Source organism: Artemia sp. Qi Xiang Cuo, chromosome 5 (assembly GCF_049724085.1).
Source record: "Artemia sp. Qi Xiang Cuo chromosome 5, ASM4972408v1, whole genome shotgun sequence".
NCBI classification, from domain to species: domain Eukaryota; kingdom Metazoa; phylum Arthropoda; class Branchiopoda; order Anostraca; family Artemiidae; genus Artemia; species Artemia sp. Qi Xiang Cuo.
In genome coordinates, this window is record NC_142798.1 from 3402973 (window position 1) to 3417433 (window position 14461).

Below are 14461 nucleotides of genomic sequence, written 5' to 3' on the forward strand. Positions count from 1 at the left end.
TTGCTATAGAGATAAAGGAAATATTTCCTTACGCCCAATTTATAATAACTTAATATTAAGATTCATGCAACCTTTTTCCTAAGTCTAATTTAAGACAATCTGTCCGCTAATGAAAATCAAGTTTGCAGGCAAGCTAAATGTGTTGCTAGGCAAAGAATATTTGCGCTATCCAATTGGTGAATCGTCTTTCATTTATTCTGGCTGGTTTTAATTCAGTGTTTTTTCTCTTCTCGTGAAGTTTACTTCAAAAGGTTAAATTTCGTTTTGTTTTTGTTTTTAATTTTTTCTGAGCACTGAAGACGACGGTCCTTGTCGAAATATCTGCTTATTTTTGCTTCATATTTTTCCACTGCTGACACTAGCCTCGTTTTTCTTACCTATTTGATTTTATTTTTCACTTATTATTGTTTTCTTCTTTGTTTCACACGTCACTGCTGTTTTTATTTTTGATCTGATTATTTATTTTAATTTCGGTTCGTTTTGGATTTCATTTATTCATCAATAGTAATTTCTGGTCGTTTTAAGTTTGAATTATTATAGGACTTCATTTCTGCAAGTCATAGTCAAAACTTTCTTTTTCCGAAAGCACTTTTTTTTTAAATTAATAGTTAAAACATCAATAGACAGGCCCGCAGGTTTATTTCAAAATAGGCCCAGAATTTTGAGGAGGGGCGCAATTGGGAATAAAATATAGATTGGCTGGAGGTGGAGCATGCGTATCCGCATTGCCTAAAGCAGCTTGGTACTGTAGTGAGTTTTTAGCAGTAGTAGTATAATAGCCTTAAGCCACACCAGGAAATGCCCAGAGGGTGTGAGGGGTCCTCCAGGAACTTCGTTTTTACCAACATTTAAAAGGAAATATGCCTCATTTTCGTATTTTTACACATTTGATAAGTCTCCTCTTATTTCCTATGTGGGAAACGCCCTTCCCTTTCGGCGCCCACAACAGAACAAAAATACTTGTATCAGCACAATTCAAATCACCCTCTAAAAGAAAAAAACCTTTAGTTCTTGAGTTACAAGTGTAATACGATTTAAAACAGTTACAATCACAAAAAAGCAGGAAATTGTCATTATTACAAAATAAATAATCCAAACAAACCAGCAGAGAACCCTCAATCAAATTACATTCAAAAGGATATTCCCAAAAGAGGAGGTTTGTCCCCAGCAGGTGATTCCACACGACCTCTGAGGTAACTAAGAGTGGTTTCAAAATGTCTTTTAACATGATCAGTTTCTTCTGATTTCTCGAGTATAGGGAGAAGATCATCTTTCACCCTCTTTATCAGCTGATTCAAATGATCTATGCTAATTTGGTCATTCCCTTTTTCGTAAAATAAAATATAGCTGTTAAGCAGCTCAACCATTAACTGAGTTTGTACAACCATATCCATACATTGAGAAGCAATTTTTACGCCCTTTTTTAAGCATTCCAGCACGCGCTTACCATCTTTAAGAGCAGCATTCTTTTCTTTAGTAAAACCAGACCAAAAAATATTGGCCACTAAACATATGGCTCTACACTGATCTGGCTTCTTTAGTAGACGAGCTGCAGCCATAGCACACTGGGATCTCAAAGTGGAATGACTTTCTTCACTAAAACAGGTCATTTTTTCAAGTGTTGCAGCAATCAACGTAATTGCTGAAAACTGAGCTCTAGATTCAGAAAGTTCATCTTCAAATAAGGTAAACGCTTGTGATACAAATTCATAAGCTACTGTTTCTTGAGTTTCAAAAGGGACACGATTTACTGCAAGGGCACCTTGTAAAAAAAGCCTAAGAGGCAATTCGGCTAAGTCAGCTTTGATTAATGCTAAAATAGTTTGGTGACAGAACGTAAATATTTTTTGACACTTTTTGTCCCAGTTAACATCTTCGTCCCTATCATCATAGAATGTTTCTGCAAGGATAAAAGCTTTGAAAACTAATGGGGGAAGTGTATATTTAATACGTCTATTTCCACCAGAGCTGAAATGCTTTCTAGCTGAATTTAAAATCAGATATTGCTGGTCAGGAGAGTCTCCTTCAAAAGTTTGTACCAAACGTGACAATGTATTCTGCTCCTCGGCAAATTCTTCACTCTCTGCATAGACCTCATCTAGAGCAAAATCCTCTTGATCAGTAACCATTGTTGCAAGAAACGTTAGAAGACTATTGACTTGTTCTACTGTTTGTATTTTGGTTTCTTTGTCAAGGATACAATTTATTATATGCATTGATATAGCAATTCTACCATTGAAATCAAGACGGTTCATAACCTCTGGGAAATTTTGCAGTTTCAGAAGCATAAGGATATCTTTGTAATTATCAATAGGAATGCGTAAAAGCTTGGCCATCTCTCTTCCCAAATGAGAAGTTATTTCAATTTTTCCCGTTTTACATCTGTTCAAAGCATCACCCGTTACTTTAAAAACGTGATCAATTAAATCTATATTATCTGGGTATACACGAAGTGCCAGTGTGGTTAGTGACACTTGCAGAGCAATGACATCTTCAGTAGGCATTTCAGGTCGAGCAGTAATTATATGACTAATTTGCTCAGAAAAAATGTCAAATAGTTTCATATCTTCTGCTACATCAGTCTTGCCATCAAGTTGCTGACGGTTAATGTGTTGGCTCAACCGGTCAATTAAGGCAGCCACAACTGCTTTTACATTAACGCCAGGATGAAGCTCAGCGCATGCTTGGAGGAAAGTTTTTAGAGTTGCCAGATGAAATTCGTCAGGAAAAACTTGAATAATGCATTCCATCAAGTATTCTTGCGCAATTGCATCCCTACAACTGACAACTTGCTCAAGAACTCCAGGAAGAACAACTCTTTCATACATTTCAATATCAACACTTTCAAGTTGAGCAAGCCTGACCAGATTAGTACCAACAAGGAGGCGAAGTTCTTGTCGTTCTTTTTCCCTCCTTTCACGTTCCCTAGTGTGGCCTTGATGTTGCATACGGACCCAAAGCTTATTCATTTCTGCAAAATTGAGTAGAATAAATTCAATTGAGTCATTAACTATGCCTGAACCACTTTCAATTTCTGTCACTTCATCAGGTAAGATGTTACGCGTACATTGAAGTAAATAATTTCGAAGAAATAAACCTCTAAGAGGATGTTGCACACCTCGACACATTTCCACCAAGTCTTTGAGTATCTCTTTTCGTGTACTCATTGTTACCTTAATGTAAACAAGACCAACAGTAATAAGCAAATATAACCTAGGGACTATATTTCCAGCATATTGGACAAGTTCATACAGGTCTGTCACCTTTTTCCCCTTTTGAAATTCTTCATACAAATATGTTTCCAAATGTCTTAGTTCATCACAAACAACCATATACAACTCATAGTAGCTTTTTGGTGATAGCAGAGATGTTCGCAGTTCTGAAAGCATTGAGGATGCATATTTTAATGCATCCATTAATTTTCCATTATCTAATGACCTTTTCATTTGAAATCCATGGTTTTTGGCATTTGCAAGGGCTTCATCCAAGATTTTATCAGGATCTTCCATGAATCCAAGTGGCATTGCTGACCTGCAAATAGGTTTAATTTGTCTTATTAGCCTTTATTAACAAATAGAGTCCTCAGAAAATGTAAAAAGAAAAAACATTCCAATAACATTTTATATCTGTTTTCAACTGTTTTCTATCTCTTATGTCTGTATTTTCGATATTCAGGAAAGTACAACAATTATCTTATAGGATCTTTTTGTAATTACTCTTTTTTGGTGTTTACTTACCTGACTAAGCAAACTATTTTCTTATCCAAAAACATTTTTTGCTTTTTGCTTTATTGTACAGCAAAACAAAGAGCTAAATAATGATCATCCATAACTCTAAAAGTATACCTTGCAAACAAAATAGTACTTTTTCTTGACATACTTTTACTGCCGAGTTTGAAGTTCCAAAAAAGGCAGCCATAAGCTTCCCATAATAATAAAATGAGAATTCCTTGACAAGCTCTATTCTAAATCCTGAAAGATAGGCTACAACAGAAACTTTTGGTATTATTTATCGTTGCTATTTAGATATTTGACTAAATCGACCCTTTCTTATCCAAAAAGCTTCTTAACACAGTTCCTGTTACTTAGCAATAATTCAAGGGGTATTTTAGACAAACAAAAACTGTGGTAAATAATCTATAAATTAAGTATCTCACTCTTTAATTAGATGACTAGATAAGTTTTTTCCTCATTCAAAAGACTTTTTTCTAATCAGTTTATTTCACTACATTGCCAAGCAAAAAAAAGCATCTTTATAGATATTGGCCAACCCTCAAAATACATCAAACAAAAAACAAGTTTTTTTTGTAACTGCAAGTAAGGAGCAACACTAAAACTGAAACAAACATAAATTATTACGTATATCAAGGGGTTTGCCCCCTCGTCAATACTTCGCTCTTTACGCTAACGTTCAAATTTTGTTCCAAGTCTTTAAGAATGACCCCTGAGTCACAAAGGTTTTAATTAGAATAAATAGCTCTTTTGTAAGAACTAAAAAAAACTATAAATTGACTATTGATTGACTTATTGATTATTGACGACAATAAATTGATTGACTAAAAGACACTATGTTTGGACCATGCCATAGAAAGTATACAATGTCTACAATAAATGATGATTTGAATTAATCATTGTAAATGTTGCTTTGGTGGGATTAGTGATAGTAGGAGTGAAAATAGTTGAAGCGATAATAGTAGGCTAGGGCTGGACACGGAGTTTTACAAACAGCTAAAGTAGAGCATTAGCTTTGTTAGATGAACACTAGGAATAGTTGAGGTAAAAGTAGTTTTGGTAGAATGAGTTTTAGCCAGAGTAAAAGTGTTAGCAGCAGTGCAGGTACGAAAACTCAAAAAATGGTATGCTACACAACACAAGTTTTAGCAAAAGCATAAAGAGCAAAGTAACGGAGAAAACCATTTTTAATGTTTTGAGTGTTATTAACAATTATGCACATGACAAAGATTTCTACCTGGCCTTCAATACATAGGAAATTTTGGAGAGTATGAAAAGATGTAATGATGTTGAGAACCAAAAATAGGAATAGAACTAGCCAATAAATATAATATTTCGAATGTTTGAGTTACAAATATCACTTCGGCAACAGTAGCCCATTTCAAATAGCGATAGTCAAGAAATAATAGGGCTGGATCACAATTTTCTACAAAGATTTAGAGTAAAGTATTGGCTGTGTCAAGCGAGAGATTATCTTTGGATAAAAAACTGAATGTTCGACTTGTAAAAAAAGACCAATATTTTTTCTAAATTCTGGGAGCCCTTTTTACCATTCCAACATAAAAGCAGAGGTGTCATGAAACTGGCGAAAAAGAACAAAAGGTCTGAAAAATTGGTTTAAAAACTAAAAAGGACATAAAAGAATGAAACAAGGCTGAAAAAGAAAACCTTAGGATAAAAAAAAACTTAAAATGGCAGAATAGCACTTAACTTGGGACTAAAAAGCAAACAATGAAACTGAATAAGATTTCAAAGCTGCAAACAAACTAATAAATTCATGAAGTACAGTTGCGAGTTCCTTCTGTGAGATTCATGTTAGATAATTCTAAATATTTGTACCAGTTTCATCTTGATTTGGTGATCCCATAACTGAACACCAATATAATTCAATCATTAAAAACTAAAATATGCAATGAGGTTTTTTTCAAAATTCCTTCAACATTAACGCAATATTTTGTTGGCAAGGAGTCCACAAGAGATGTCCTAGATGATTCCCCCTAAAAGGCCAAATCATAGGCAATGGCCCTGCCTAAGTGAAGAGTGAAGTGGGTTCAACGTATTATTTTCTTCACCAAGTCACTTCATATGGAAGCAGTAATCGTAGGAAGCTTTGGACGGGGCTCATTCAATTGGAAACTGAAAGTTCTATTGCCCATCTTAAGACTCAAAAGTTTGGAGGGCAGTCACTTCCCCTTCCACTCCCATCTTTTCCCCAAAGACATGTGATCAACATTTCCAGATGGTAATCTTGTTAGGCATATTTGAAAGGTCCAATAACCATTCCTCTTGGTATGACAACTCCCCCACAGCTCTTGGGACAAAGGCTGTGAGTTATACAATTTGTCCACTGTTATTATATCGCATTTGTTATTGGGAAAGGGGGGCATGTTTGATCTATGGTGTCCAAAAAGGCCTAGGGCATTCAAATGAAGCTTTCAGGCGATGTTAAAGGGAGCTTTGATCTAAATCAAGACACACTATGTGGATGCAGGTTGTCAAAAGGATGAGTCTCAGAAATGACTTAGGGTATAAATATGGAACTTATAGGGAATAATAAAGGGGATGATCAATTGACCAAAAGGCAATATATGTGCAATAACACTTAATATTACTGCTAATCCTACTACTACCACCACCACTACTACTACTGCTACTACTTCTGTTACAACAACTACTAAGGGTCAGGTTATAAAGGTAAAAATTTGAGGAAATATCAAGGGGGAAATTGAATTAAATAAAAACTCACTGTATCAATACCAGTTGTCAAAAGGGTGTATCAATAATATCTTAGAAACGACTTAGCGGTTTAAGTTGAAACTTCCAGGGCACAAAGAGGGGGCTGTTCAACTGACCAAAGGACAATGTGCGTATACTACTTCTACTACTAACACTGCTGCAACTACTGCTACTACCACTACTGATACAACACTAATACTCCTACTGCTACTATTATGACTCCTACTACTAAGGCTATTAACATAAAATTTCAGGGAGTGTAGAGAGGAAAGTTGAACTAAGTCAAAATGAACTCTGTGCATGCATGTTGTGAAAAGGGCATGTCTCAGGAATGCCATAGGGTATTAAGTTGGAACTTAATACCACTATTGCTACTACTGCCACTACTACTACAACTACTATTTCCATTGTGACTACTATTAATGCTAAGGGTATTAAGGTCAAAATTTCTGGAAATGTTTAGGGGGAATTTAAATTCAATTAAAACACACTATGTAGATACAGGTTGTCAAAAGGGCATATCAGCAATATCTTAGGAATGACTTATAATACTAAATTGAAACTTACAGAGCATGATGAGAGGGATGTTCAACTGACCAAAAGTCAATATGTGCATACTACTACTGCAACCAGTAATACTGCAACTACTGTTACTACAATCGTTTACCACTGCTGTTAAAACTCCTATAAGTACTACTATGACTACTACTACTACTAAGACTAAGAGTATGAGGGTGAAAACTTCAGGGAATATTGAGAGGGCAGTTGAACTTAATCAAAACGCACTGTGTAAATGCAGGTTGTCAAAAGGGCATGTCAGTACTATCTTAGGAATGGCTTGGAGTATGAACTTGAAACTTACAAGTTGCAGGAGATGTTGAACTAACCAAAAGGCAATATTTTAATGATACTACTACTACTGCTACAACCATTACTGCTGCTAATACTACTACTCCTACTATAAGGGTTTTAAGGTGAAAATTTCAGGGAATATTGAGAGAATAATGAACTGAATCAAAAAACACTACGTGCATGCAGGGTGTCAAAAAGATGTATCAGCAACGATACCAAGAACTGCTTATAGTATTAAGCTTAAATACTTTCTAAGACCACACTGGCTATACATGACGTATGAAGCTAAGATCCTCGTTTTCTCAGCCTTTTTTGGTTTTATTTATCATTTATTATTTCTTTTCCTCTCTTAGCTTCATACGTAGTATTAAGTTGACACTTTCGGAATGTGTTGAGGAGGAAGTTAAAAAACAAACAAAAGGTGCTATGTGCATATGCTACTAATGCTGCTACAACTATTGCAACTAGCGAAGCTGAGGGTATTAAGGTGAAGCTTTCATGGAATATTGAACTAAATTAATATATTATGAGCATGTAGATTATCAAAAGAATGTACCAGCAATATCTCAGGAAAGGCTTAGATTATTAAGTTGAAACTTTCAGGGTATGTTGAGGTGGATTTTGAACAAATTAAAAGGCACTATGTGCATACTACTACTAATACAATTACTGCAACTCGTGAGGCTAATGGTTTTAAAATTAAACTTTCAGAAAACGTTTAGGGAGAGTTTCAATAAAATCAAAACACACTACATGCATGAAGGTAGACAAAAGAGTATATAAGCAACATCTTAGGAACAACTTAGAGTATTAAGTTTAAACTTTCAAGACATGGTGAGGTAATCTTAAACAAACCAAAAGCCACTATGTACATATTACCACCATTACTACTATTGTAACTGGTATTATTACTGCTTCTACTGAGGCTAATGGTATTAAGGTTAAACTTTCAGGTAATATTTAGGGGAATGTTGAACTAAATCAAAACACAATGTGCATTCAGGTCGCCAAAAGGATGTATAGAAATGTCTTACAGCATTAAGTGGAAATTTTAAGGCTTGTTGAGTGGAATTTCTAACAAACCAGAACGCCCTCTGTGCATACTTCTACGGTTACTACTGCTGCTACTTCAACTAATACCACTGAGGTTAAGGATAGGAAGGTGAAACTTTCTTGAAATGTTCAGGGGAAAGTTGAACTAGATCAAAACACACTCTGTACATGCAGGTTGTCAAAGAGGCGTGTCAGCAATATCCCATGAATGTCTAGGGTATTTAAGTTAAAAATTTCAGGACAAGTTAAAGAGGATTTTGAACAAACCAAAAGGCACAATGTGCATACTACTATTAATACAATCGGTAACTGCCACTACAACTACTACCATAACTGCTACTACTACTAGTAACAACTCACCGCAGCACCGAACCGCCTGAGGCCAACACAGCTAGGCACACTCCTCCAGCCCAATCTATTCAAAGCCTCCCTCTTTACACCCTCCCTGGAAGTTCCCGTTTGCTTTAAATTTTTCTTTATGACGTCTTCCCACCCCATCAGCGGAGGATCTGCTTTCCGTATAGCCCTAGACAGTTAGCGGAAAAGGATAATCTGTCATCCTTCATCCACAGAACGTGCCCTAGCCATCTCAACCTTTCTATCATTGTAGCCCTAGAAAGCGGGATTGAACAACACTTTTCGTACAGCCTACTGTCTGAAATATGGTCAGTCAGCCGGGTACCCAGAACAATCTATATGCAATTTCTCTGGAAAACATCTACCAAATCTTCATCCGCTTCTCGGAGCGCTCAAGCTTCAGAGTCATATTTGACCACTATCATCACTGAAGCTTCTAATATTCTAGTCTTAGTTTGCAGACTTATCTTCCTATTCTTCCAAACTTTTTTGAACTGTGAAAAAAACACCCCAAGCCTTGGCTATTCTACTTTTAACATCTTCAATGCTCCCACCGTCTAACCTATAAAGACTAGCAAGGTAAGTGAGGCTGTCCACCTGATTAATCTTTTCATTACCCGACGTCACCTTTCCGTCTTCACTTATTCCTAGCCTTAGTGACTTAGTCTTCTTAACATTTATTTTTAAATCTATTCTAACGCCCTGAACTTGCAAAACCTCTAAAAATTCATTCATTTTGCTCACACTTTCTTCTAGGATGCTTAAATCATCAACATAATCTAAGTCCTGGAGATCTTTTCCTCCCCGTTTGATTCCATGGTCTCCCATTGCCTTTCCTGGGCTTCTTAAGACAAAATCCATCAAAATGTTCCATATAAAGGGGAATAGAACACAACCCTGCTTAACTCCTGATTTAATACGAAACCAGTTGCTAACTTCATTTCCTACCTTAACCGCAGCAGTGTCATTCTCGTACATAGCATTAATCACTTTTATGTATTTTTCTAGAATACCATACAAGTATAAGACCTTTGCTAAATCTCTTCTATTAACAGAATCAAAAGCTTGCTCATAATATATCAAATTGATGACCAAAAGTGTTTGGTAACTCAGGAACTTATGAATTATTAATCTAAGAGGGAAAATTTGGTCAAGACATCCTCTACGTTTTCTAAAACAGCACTGTTCTTCTCTTAAAACTTTGTCTAAAGCATCTCTCAATCTAAAAAGTATCATATTACTGAGTATTTCCTACAATATATTTCAAAATTTTAGTACTTTAGTAAAAGAAATTTTTTTTTTATCCTTTTAGTACTGTCGCTAATTCTTCCTCACAAAACAAATCTTACTTCCCATCCAAGGTATCACAAAATTTTTCATTTTCCTCTATATCTCTTCCTGCAACTCTATCTCGGTTTAGCACATTCTCAAAATGCTCTGCCCATCTCTCTTTAACTCTTTCCTTATTACTAATTGTGGCCCCATTCCTATCTTTAACTGGAACAAGTCCAGATTGACTACTCCCTCTCAATTTATTAACATGCTAGTACGATATTTTACTATTATGCTGTCTAGCTGCATCTTCCAAATCCTCGGCAATTTTATCCATGACCTCTTCTTCACGCCTCCTTAGTTCATATTTTAATGCTTTCTCCACTTTCTTTACATTCCTTTTGTTTTCATATGATCTACCACTCAGATAATTCTTGTTCAAGTCCCTTCTCCTCTCTATTAAACATAAAGCTTTTAGCAACTTCAAAAATTGTTTTTCTTAAATTATTCCATCCATCTTCCATATTGTCAAATTATAAACTCTGCAGTTTAGTATTCAACTGTTCCTGGAAAATTTCTCTCAAATTCTCATCCTGAGTCTACCAACATCATAACATCCCGGGAGGTAGCTACAATTCCGAAATTTCAGCTTTAAATTAACCCTAGACACTACCAGATGGTCATCTTTACTTTTAGTATCAAAACAGCACTCCTATATACCCTAGTATCTTCTATTGATCCTGTTAGTCTTCGGTTTACAATAACATAATCAATAAGGCTTGCTGTCTTACCATCACGTGAATGCCATGTTAACTTATGGGCCAAATTATGACCAAACAGCGTATTGGTTATAACTAGATTATTATACCTACAAAATTGCAACAGTCTGTATCCATTATTGTTTTCTTTTTCTACACCAAATTTACCTAGGGTAGTGTACCATTTATCCCTATTTCTACCGACCTGTGCGTTAAAATCTCCTAGTGAAAACACCATATTTCTACCTGAACCCTGTCGATTTGCTCCTGTAACTGTAAGTAAGATTCCTCTGAGTCACTAGTATCTCCATCAGTCGGTTCTACAAAGCGGCTGTCCTCTGACAAAACCTAGTATCTACAAAAAAAAAATTCAAATTTTAGTTAAGAGTGGATCCCGCCTAGTCAGACCACGAGGAATCCGATGGTGCAAACGAAATTATTCTCCGATGATTAGTTTCGATGATATTACCTGGTATCTACACAGGAGCTCACCATTATTTTCGTGTCGTACCTAGCATGTACATACTAGAAATCGACATTTACGCCAAAATCTAGTATCTGACAAATTACACTTGATCAGTGAAAACAATCAGCAGCATCATACAATGAGCATCATCACTTCATTGTTTAAATAAACACGGTAAAAATGCATAGAGCAAACAAGGTTTTTGCGTTTTTCTTGGAACTTACTCAGATGAACTGTCAGAGGACAGCCGAGGGGCATATACTACTATAATTGATACCCTGAACTTTTTAGTCATGAAGTGGGCGATTAGTATTCTGTTATTAATATCTTCCCATCCTAAACAAGACTTAGCAGCTTCCTCATTCATCATAAGCCTAACTCCCTGTCTGTGTACCCCATCCTTCCAGCCTGAGTAAACAAATTCTATATTACCTGATTTCATGCTGCCTACCCCTGTGATATACGTTTCTGAAACTCCTAATAAGTCCAGTTTGAAGCATCTAAGTTTATCAGTCAGAATGTTTATACTGTCGTCAGTTTTTAACGTTGTAACATTCCAAGTTCCAATTTTCATGTTCTTTAAATCATTGAAATTATTTTGGCCACAGGAAAAGCAATGGTCCCGGATACCAGTATAAGACAGGGGCCAACACATCTTTTCAAGTATACACTGAAGCGCTTAAGCCGACATAGAACCGGACAGCAAGAAGTCCCTGGTACCTCCAGAATGAATGGAAGCTTTGTGCAATCCTGGGCCCATCTTGGTCAGAACATGGTTTACAACACTTGGCCATACTCTTTTACCAACAGAAGTCGAAATCCTGCACAGACAGTCTCAAGCCTATTACCTCCGACTCATTATATATTCATGCCTACAAATATTATGCTACTACGGAGAGAAAACCCACAGTAGATAAATTAGCGAGGAAGACGTTTTTCAGTCCGAAAACGCCCACCAAAACAGACCAAGCCCAGAAGAATTATCAATTGATCAGAATCCAATACAAATGCTGTATCGTATACTAGTCTATAATTTCCTCAAGGGGCACCACTCCTCAAGTGGGTATAAAGTTCACTGCAAGGTCCTCAGTCTTTCAGGTATTCTGAAAGTATCGAGGCAGCCATTTGCAGAGGCCGTTGTCCATAGATCTGGATCTTACGCCCTGCTGCAGTTGTCTTCCTAAAGAGGATCCTCCCATGATGGTGTTCTGCATCACCATGCAATTTAACCCATTACTGGGAGAAAGTTTGTAACTCATGAGGCGTGTGCACACGCTGGTGGGCCCTGTTGAAGCCATTAAACTCACTGGGTCTTAAAAACCCGTTATATACTAACCAAATTTAACCAAAGGTTACAAAATTAGCTTCGGCGGATTGTATGGTAATAATAATAATAATATAATTGTATAATTGTATAATGTAATAATAATAATAATAGTACTACTATTACTACATCAAAAACTATTTGCACTTCTGAAGCTAAGCATATTATGGTGAAACTTTAACGGAATGTTGAGGAGGATTTTGAACTGGCCCCCTCCTCCCTAAAATTCTCAAAGAATATTTTTTAAGAGTTTGATGTCTTGCTCTCAGCACTCCTCTTGATTTATTGTTGCATACTCCGCTAATATATTGGAAGTGTTGCACAGCAATATTTCTCCCCTTTATAGATCTTTTACATATCTGTCTAGGTCTAGATCCTACACTTTTAAGATCTCGCTCACATCCTTAGCCGAGAATTTTCATTTCCTTATTCATTCCATCTCTTAGCTCGAGTATCTAGCAAGTCTTATTTCATAGTAACGTTTGATAAGTTTGAAAGCTACGTAAGCTTCGCCGCTAGTATTTGACTCGATGTGCCTTATTGATATTAAATAAAAAAAAACAAGTTTTTTAAACTGAAAGTAAGGAGCGACATTAAAATATAAAAAAAAAAGAAGTCATTACGTATTTAAAAGGGGCTGTCCACGCTACCATTCCTCAATCTTTACGCTATTTTTTTTTTAATAGAGTTTTTATAAGAAGTAAAACTTAAACGTAAAGATTGAGGTGGTGAGGAGGGGACAGTCCCTTTCAAATACAGAATAATTTCTGTTCGTTTTTAGTTTTAATGTCGCTCCTTACTTTCAGTTTAAAAAACTTGTTTTTTTTATTTAATTTCTGATCGTTTTTTAGTTAATGCAGCTTTTATTTTGGCTAACCGTCATTGAATAAGTAAACAAAATTTGCATAAAAATTTTACTTTTCTTTTGCTAAATGGATGTCTTTACAAATTAACTTACGTAACTAACTTCTATGTTCGTGTATTTTTCTTCTGGCAAAAATACAAAGTTGCAGATTTTTGCAGATATGAGCTTGAAACCTATGTAATAGGGTTTTCTGATACGCTGAATCTGACGGTGTGATTTGCATTAAAATTCTTTCACTTGTAGGGGATGTTTCCCCCTCTTTAAAAAATCGGGTAAATTTTCTCAGGCTCGTAGCCTTTGATGAGTAATACTAAACTTAATAAAATTTATATATTTAGAATCAGCATTATAAGCCCATTCTTTTGATACATTTATTGACATCAAAATTCCGTTTTAAAAGTTTCGATTACTATTGAGCCGTATCGCTTGCTTTTTTTTATTGTTTCTTTTTTATTACATATATGTTATTACGTATATGAGGGGGTTCTCCCTTATTCAATAACAAGCTCTTTATTTTAAAATTTAAAAAAAATTTTTATTCACAAACCCCTCAAAAAAAAAGGCCTTTTAATTATAATATATAGATATTTTTAAAGAAATAAAAAAAACTGTAGCGTAAAGAGCGAGTTATTGACTTGGGGGAGAACCCCCTCACATACGTTATAATTTCTGTTCGTTTTAAGTTCTAATATTGCTTCTTACTTTCAGTTGAAAAAAAACTTGTTTTTTTTATTTAATTTCTGATCGTTTTTTAAATAATGCTTGGAAATCCGGCGCCTCCCCCCCTTCATAGAAATGTCCCTTACCCCAAAGAAACATCCTCCACGGAAATATTCTCCAGAGTAACCCCCTCCTCTAGCCCCCCCCCTCCAGAAAAAAATCCTTCCTGAAAATTTCTGTATGCTTACCAAGAACAAACAAATAATGCTGGCAAGTCCGGCGCCCCCTTCATGGCAATTTCCCTTCCCCCATGAAAACTTCCTTCATGGGCATATCCTCCAACATAACCCCCCACCCATCCTTCCCTCCCACTACCAGAAAAAAACC

At 35.9% G+C, this 14461-nt stretch overlaps 1 protein-coding gene across 4 annotated transcripts in view; it reads right to left on the reverse strand.

Moving 5' to 3' along the window:
* Positions 1–1014: 1014 nt before the first annotated feature.
* Vps35 (Vacuolar protein sorting 35) overlaps positions 1015–14461 on the reverse strand; it is a 30383-nt gene continuing 16936 nt past the window's right edge. For all 4 annotated transcript variants that reach the window (XM_089089298.1, XM_089089301.1, XM_089089299.1 and 1 more), the window contains one exon: positions 1015–3531. In XM_089089298.1, the coding sequence (XP_088945424.1) occupies positions 1131–3524 (2394 nt within the window). In that variant the 5' untranslated portion in view covers positions 3525–3531 and the 3' untranslated portion in view covers positions 1015–1130. The remainder of the gene's footprint in view (positions 3532–14461) is intronic.